This window comes from Benincasa hispida, chromosome 11 (assembly GCF_009727055.1).
Source record: "Benincasa hispida cultivar B227 chromosome 11, ASM972705v1, whole genome shotgun sequence".
Taxonomy (NCBI): domain Eukaryota; kingdom Viridiplantae; phylum Streptophyta; class Magnoliopsida; order Cucurbitales; family Cucurbitaceae; genus Benincasa; species Benincasa hispida.
The window spans coordinates 72,527,655-72,535,839 of NC_052359.1; the positions used below are offsets into that span (position 1 = coordinate 72,527,655).

General features: G+C 30.0%; 1 protein-coding gene across 1 annotated transcript; it reads left to right on the forward strand.

Annotated features, from left to right (window-relative positions):
* The first annotated feature begins 2,014 nt into the window (after positions 1 to 2,014).
* Positions 2,015 to 5,283, forward strand: LOC120089786 (WUSCHEL-related homeobox 11-like). The gene is made up of 3 exons (XM_039047181.1): positions 2,015 to 2,561; positions 3,086 to 3,261; positions 5,266 to 5,283. The coding sequence occupies exons 1-3, from the start codon at positions 2,015 to 2,017 to the stop codon at positions 5,281 to 5,283; spliced, it is 741 nt and encodes a 246-aa protein (XP_038903109.1).
* Positions 5,284 to 8,185: the final 2,902 nt, after the last annotated feature.

An 8,185-nucleotide genomic window follows, 5' to 3' on the forward strand; every position in this document is an offset into this window, starting at 1 on the left:
ATATATTTATATGGGTGCAACACGAGAACTTCCTATATGGTCACCCAACTTTTTTAGAAAAGGATACGGATTAGATCAGTAGGTGCACCGAAACATCTCCATTAGGTGGACACCTTCCTAGCACTTTTATCGTCTCCCAGATGTATATTCAATAACGCACAAGGAGACACAAAGAATTTGAAGAGGACTAGAGATAAGCTCAAATAGAGATAAAAGTGTTAAAAAATACAAAAAAAAAAAACACTAAGGTTTAGAGCAATCATGAAAGGATTATAATCTTTGAAGGAACTGTTTCTATAAGCCCAACATCTATCAAGAGAGCAAATATCTTCCCAGAGTTGAGTATAACTTTTGTTGTTGTCCTCAAAAGTCCGATTATTTCTTTCGATCCATATGATCACCCAACTTAGTACCACTCTCGTCCAAGTGCACCTATGGAATTGTGATGAGATCCGATGCATTAGTGTTGGTATAATCACACCCAAATTTTAGTGGCTAAATAAAAACAAATATAAATAAAACTTCTAATTTAAACCTTGAAAGCTATTTATTTATATTAAGAACCGTGAAACAAGTGACAAAGTGGATAATGCTAATATATTAAGAAAAATATACTTTTGAAAATAGTTGATGAAATAAAGGCTAAATTATCCAAAAAAAAAAAAAAAAAACACTTTAATTTTCTTCTGTTTAGAGGTAATTCTATTCTACAAAACTGTCATTGTAGTAGAAATATTGGATAGAAATTGAAGCCTTACAACGTAGGTGGCGCCAATGTTTGATCTCCCATTGTTATATCAAGTTACCTTTGCATTATTTCTCGTCCTAATTTTCGTCTAACATTCTAATAAATTTTTAATTTGATATTTTAAAAATATTTTTAAAAAGGTCAAAGGATAATAATACAACGTTCAAGTTTTATTTTATTTTATTTTTTTATTTACCTTAGATAAAATAACCCTTAACGAGGTATTTGGTCCCAACTTACTTGGGTGGAATTGGATAATTAAACTCAATATTTGGGTTTCCCATTATAATAGTTGAAATTTCCAATTATAATAACGCACACTTAGCTACAGTAAAATTATTTGAAAACCTTTATTGTCTGTTGTGTTTATTATTTTGTAACCATCCTCTCTCCTCCTTTGTAACTCATACTAAAAATTTTTATAGCCCAAACACATTATTATAACATATACCAAAATTGTTATATACCAAACATAGACTATTATAATCCACATATTATAATAACCGATTTAGACACCAAATACCCATAAGTGAAATTTGGTTTAAACCAACAAAGAAAGAAAAGTTTTAAATTTCAAAACCAACTTCCAGATTCACAAAACTTTTGCATTAAATTAAGATAACCCTAATATCAACCTTATTAGTGCTCATTAATACTAGTTTATTTCTAAAAAAGGAAAAAATTGATTGTTCATAATTAAGATCTTACCATATAACAAATTCAAACTCGTTCAAATCAAAAGAAATCTCAACCTCACCTATCCACTTCATTCGCCATACCGAACATAACTCAATTAACATTTGAATGTGCTAGAAATCATGAAATTTGTGGTTCGGACTCCCCTATTAAAAAACACACCCCCTTTCATTCACCTCACTGATATTTATACACTTCTCAAAAGAATAATATAACCCCAAATTATTTAAATAAGAGAACTTTAAAAAGAGAACACACACACACCTTAGCCCTTGGATAGTGAAAAGACAATTTTATCATCCAAGGAATCCAATATTAATTTGTTAAAATCAAGAATATTGTTGGGAAGTATAACTGCATAGATTATAGTTTTCCAAAACACCAAGGGCAATAATTAATTTTACCCAATATATTCACACACCATAAAAATCTCTTCTTATCTATATATATTTATGATCTCTAGGTTTTTAAGAAGAACTTGAAGAAAGAGTTCATTTTTATTCAAAAAAAAAAAAAAAAAGCAACTCCCAAATTTTTTTGTATTACTGTGTGTGTTGTTGTAAGTTTGTCATGGAAAATCATGGTGATGACCCAAATAGTCCAAATCACAGCTGCGAAAGGGCGGAGCCGGTGAGATCACGGTGGACTCCCAAGCCGGAGCAGATTCTAATTTTGGAGTCCATTTTCAATAGTGGAATGGTTAATCCTCCAAAAGATGAGACGGTCAGAATTAGAAAGCTTCTTGAAAAATTTGGCTCTGTTGGGGATGCCAATGTTTTCTACTGGTTTCAAAACCGCCGCTCTCGCTCTCGCCGCCGCCAGCGCCAGCTGCAAGCCGCCGCTAGTAGCGGCGGTGCAATTCACTACGATGGTAGTAGCGTCAGTACTGGCGGTGGTTACAACAGTGGTGTTATGAATTTTGGTGGGGCTTCTTCTTCTTATCTCGGAGGAGGGTCCTCGTCCTCGTCCTCCTCCACTTCTGGGGTTGGAGGAGATTGTAGCGGCGGTGGTTTCTCGATGTCAGGTCCTATGGGTTTCTCTGAAGTTGATCAACAAATGGTTGTAACGACTCCGTCATTTTGCCCTTCCGAAACCTCAAATTTAGAGTTTCAATCAGGTATTGTTAATGCATGTTTTTCTTCAAACCCTCTTTGTTTCGTTTCCACGCCACTCAATTCAAAAGCTTAAATTAACATACTCAATCGAATGATAATTATCTCTATTAATATATATCCTATTTTACCCAACTTTAAAAATTTAAGCCGACATAAATTTCAGGATTCATTTTTTTCTATAACTAAAGAAACAAAACCAAACATAAACTTGAAAACTTTTCGATGATGTGACAGTTCCTTCTTGAGCTGAAATTTTTGAACACTAACCTCAAAAAAGAAGAAAATTACTTTGTATGTATGTTTGTGTTTCTTTTTCTTTTTCTTTTTCTTTTTTTTTTTTTTAATTACAAAAACACTTCACGGGAGAAGTTCTGAAAAATTGATGTTGGTGCCTCGGTTGTCGATCTGAATGTTTCAAAAATTAAAATTTGGAAGAAAAATTGGAAGAAATTAAAAAAATATATATCAATTTTGGTAATAAAAAGAGAGGTTTTAATTCAATTTTTTTTTTTTTTTTCTTTTGAAGGTTATATTATAATATTCATAAATGGAGTTCCAACAGAAGTTCCCAAAGGACCCATGGACATGAAAGCAATGTTTGGGCAAGAGACAGTGTTAGTTCATTCATCAGGACTCCCAGTTCTTACCAATGAATTTGGAATCTCTCTGCACACTTTGCAGCATGGTGAAAGTTACTTTCTGGTAATTATTATCCCCCACATCTCTCTCTCTGTTTCTAACCAAAATCCCGTTTCATAACAATTTGATTTTCTTCGATTTGTTGTCGACGTATTACGAATGTGTTCAAAATTCAAATCAAATTTTGAAAGTTGAATTGAATCGAGTAATTTTTAGAGACAATTGCAAATATAGCAATCAGGCCTTGAAGTCTATCAATGATAGACCATATCGTTGATAGATTTTGTTATATTTGCAATTCTTTAAAGATGTTATTATACACTTAATTATTGTCCATTACAATTACTCTAATTTTTAAATACTTGTTTTTTTTTTTATTCAAATGTTTAATTTCGAAGCTAGAAAACCAAAAACAAAATTGGGGTCTAAGTCTTTTATCAATGTGTTTTACAATTGAAACAAACAGAATCATATGCTTAACAATCAAAGAGATTTTAGTATTTTACAAGTGTGAGTTAAGGTTTTTGGGGTTATGTATTGTTGAATATTGTTCAATGCATTAGTGTAGTTTTGTTGTTGGTTTCTTCCTATGGTTTTCTTTTTGGATGAACTGATGGAAAATCAATTAATTAACTAAGAGGGTTTTTGGAATGGTTTGTGAATTATGTAGTACAATGTTTTCTTTGTGAATTAAGAGATAATTTAGATGGAAGATAGATTAAGATTTGGGAGGAATATGATGTTATAAAGAGAGTGGGAAGTATGAGTAGAAAGAAGGATTAGTGAAAAGAATATAGATGTGGGGGTAGAGAAATAGGTAGATGAAAGAAAATATGTGTATAGATAAGAATGTTCGAGAATGTTGAAAATCAACCTGAGTATAACTCAACAAGTTAAGATATGCATGTGTGTGTATATATATACACTCTCGACTAAGACGTCGGAGGTTTGAATTTTCCAACCTCACTTGTGTTGTTAAATAAAAAAAAAATGAAAAGTTAGAGAAGTAGTAAAATGAACCAAAGAAAATATATTTGTAAAAGGAAGTCAGAAAGAAGAATAATGCATGTAAAAGACATAAATTTGTGAGTAAGATAATAATGTGTAGAGAGAAGAAGAATAAAGTTTTTGTCTACAAAAACATCAACAACAAAATGTATTGAAAAGTGAATAAAATATATAATGTATACAAAGAAAAGTGTAACAGAAATAAAATATTCAAACAGAAAACAAAGATATATAGGAAGAGAGCAATTTTAGTTAATTAAACACTTAAATATTTGATATACTCTTTAAAAAACACACTTATATACTCATAAAAGTACCATAAAAACAAACCATAATTGGGTTTAAATTTATGCAAATGAATCCAAATGATATCCTCAATTTCAGGACTAAAAGTACATACCAGGTGCATTAATTGACTAGGAATCTTTTTCATTGGAAAGGAAAATAATGAAAAAAGGAAAACATATAAATCAACATAAAATAGTATCAAACCACAAAACTTGAAACTTGAAATTGAAAGTATATTCATATGAACACATTGGCCCTTATCTATTTCACTTCAATTCCAAAAGTTTTAGATCTAGAAGACTATTAACAAAATTGTCGAGATCTGAATTCCATATAGATATAGATACATATATATACTAATAAACTCCAAATACCATGTCAAACCCATAATTCTTTTTAGTAAAGAATCGAACTTTTAACTTCAAAATAGGTAATAAGTACTTGATTCATTGAATTAGCTATAGCTAACTCGAACCTGTGAAAGCTAGAAATTTGAGGAAAAATTGACTGGAATAGACATGAATGTGATATGTTTGACAAGAAAAGAAAACTTTCCAGGATTCCTTGAAGTTTGTCTATGTGTGGGTAGGAAACTTGAAATGTTTTGTTGAAGTGGGATGTCATATGATCTTTGCTATTGTTTAATTTTGTAACTATGGTCATATTCAATGAATGACCCAAAAAAAAAAAAAAAAAAAACACAAGACAAAGGCTAAAGAGAAAAACAAAATGATGATTAAGATTATATAGTGTGGAATTTTGGTCTCACAGGTTTCAAGACCAACATGAGTTAGGAAAGAAAGCAGCTGCACCAGCAAGAAACAGCACCTACCATCAACAAAATTCAAAAGAGATCTCAGTTTTTTCAAATATTTTGCCTTTTTCCTTTTTCCTTTTATTTTATTTTTGGTGTTTATGTTTAATTTGGGTTTTGGTCACTTTTTAATGTTCTCTTTGGGAAATTGGATCTGATGAAAAAAGAAAAAAAAGAAAAAAAAAACTTTATCATAAAGTTTATAGCATACCCATTTGGATATTTGTATACATAAATATGGCTCTTTTTTTGTTTTGGTTGGTGTATGTTATGGGAGACAATTAATATTTCTTTGCTTCTTTCAAAACCCTAAAAGGAATAGAACCCTTTTTATTGCATTTGTATATATGGAATACAACTCATGATCTTTTTGAAGGTTTACATGAGTAATTTTGGTTTTATATGTTGGGAAGGTGCGAGACCTAATTAACTTTAGTTGATTTTTTATAGTTCTAAAAATTGAAGCTTTTCGTTGATATTGGAGTGTTGACATGATTCTTTGGTTAATTTGACTTATCTTGAATGGTTTCTTAGAGTGACTATGTGCCCCTCCTTAGGTAATGTTCGATAAAAAAGAGGTACGGGATCTAAATGAAAGGGATCTTGATAATATGAAAGTACGGTTAATAATTAAAATCTTAAAAGATCATCTGATAGCTACTACTTATACCAAAAATAAGAACTTTAAAGTTAAACATGCATGCTTAGCTTGGAGTAATTCAATGTTGGATGACATCTAAGAAATTTTTCTAAAAAGCATGTGAACAAAGACAAAACATGCTAAAAGGACATCGATCCATGCTAAAAGGACATATTTCACTAGAGTAACTGTTCTAAATGGTAAAAGTGCTAGAAATATTTTCAAATATAACAAAATGTTACTATTTATCAGTGTTAGATGGTGATAGACACTGATAAACATAGTGTCAGTGATAGATAGTGATAGACATCTATTAATGTCTGATCACTGTCTATTAATATCTATCATTGATAGACAGTAATATTTTGGTATATTTATTAATAGGTTGCGTTAAGGCCGTTCACAAATGTTATTAAAATTTAGAAAACACTCCCTTCAACAAAAGAAGTTGTAATTAGTTTAATCATATTAGAAAAATATTTATTATCAAATGACGCCTAACAAAATATTCAGTTTGAATAATATAACAAAGATGTAAATTTGTTCTCGGTCAAGCATGAAAATATTTAAATAGAAATGTAACGAACCTTCAAGTTAATTATGATATGTAGTCATGCTTCAAATAATTAAGATAATCATATTGGGTGTCCAAATATCATTAATTGTGACTTTACAATAAGGTTTTTTTTTTTTTAAAAAAAAAAATAAATATGTGGGGTGAGGGGGTAATGCTCCGAGTTTAATAGGAGAATATAAATGAACCGAATCACATCTAAACAAGAGTGATCTTAAGGATATGAAAGTATGATTGAAAAAGCTTAAAAGAATTTGAAAGTTATTATCTATATCAAGAAGGTGCACCTTCCTCTTTGATAGCTTAATTATAGGAATTCTAAAGTTAAGTGTGCTTAGCTTCAAGCAATTCTATGTTAGGTAACCTCCTAGGAATTTTTCTAGAAAGTATCTCGTGTTGGTTTATGGGGATAGTCTTCACTCTTAAAAACATACCAATACCATATCAATGGAGCTATGCTCATTTTATAAATAATAAATATAATATAATAATTATTTAGATTTTTTTTTCTCAAAATGTCCACAATAAGAAATTCAATATCATTCACAACTTGGAAACTATGTTTTCCATGTTACATCGTTGAAATCCCTAAACCCTATTATTATATTTTGTTGATCTTCACAATTCCTTGGTTCAACATGATATCATGAGATCCTAATTGATTATCTAACAAGGCAAATCTTACAAATGTTTGTTAAATATGAGATGTTGATTTTTTTTTTTTTTTTTTTTTTTTTGCCTACATACAAAATTTTCCATATGCCTTTTAAAAGATTTAAGTGAAGGAGAATCTTACCATTAGACGTGTTTATTGGTTAGGTTGGATTGGGTTGAAGAACATTTTAAATCCAACTTAAATGTTTGGGTAGTAAATTCCTTTTACCCAAATAATCTTCATTAGAAAAAATGAACCCAACCCAATCCAACCATGAAATATTTGGGTTGGGTTGGTTTGGGTTACTCGGTTATTTATTTAAATTTATGTTCTAAAAGGAAGTAAAATATTAATACATAACAATTTGATTGAATTACTTTCATACATTGAATTAAAATTAACAACTCAATTTCAATTTATACAATGTAAATCTCTCTCCAAAGTGCTAAAAAAAACTATTTTTAGGAGTTGATGAAGAATAAATTATAAAAAAATAATGAAATTAATTAAAACTAAAAAAATATATGTATATCTAATTGTATCAAAAGTAAAAAAATATATCCCAAAATAAATCAAACTAACCCGAACTTATTGTTAAGTTTAAAATACATTTTAAACTTAACAATAAGTTCGGGTTAGTTTGATTTATTTTGGGTGAACCCATAAACCAATCCAACCCATAAAATTTTCATTTATTTGAACTTAACCTAACCCAAAAGAGTTGATAACCCAGGTTTTTTTTTTTTTTCGAGTTGATCGGTTTTGTTAGGTCATCAGGTTTTTTGAACACCCCTACCTACCATAATTATTAATGACTAAATTGATACTATTTTTTGGCCCATAGAGTAGGGAAGTCGAGGGTTGGGAAGTAGGAGTATTAAACTCCACTTCTTATTTAGCCCAAGGAGTAGGTGGGCTACTAAAAAATATCAATTTTATATCTTATCAACTTGGGCTAACAAGATAAATAGCAAATTTTAAAGTTTTATTTGGAAAAATAGAAAAATG

Coding starts and splice junctions, on each gene's coding strand:
- LOC120089786 (XM_039047181.1), top strand. CDS start 2,015: ATGGAAAATCATGGTGATGACCCAAATAGTCCAAATCACAGCTGCGAA. Junction 2,562..3,085: donor AAATTTAGAGTTTCAATCAG/GTATTGTTAATG, acceptor TTTCTTTTGAAG/GTTATATTATAATATTCATA.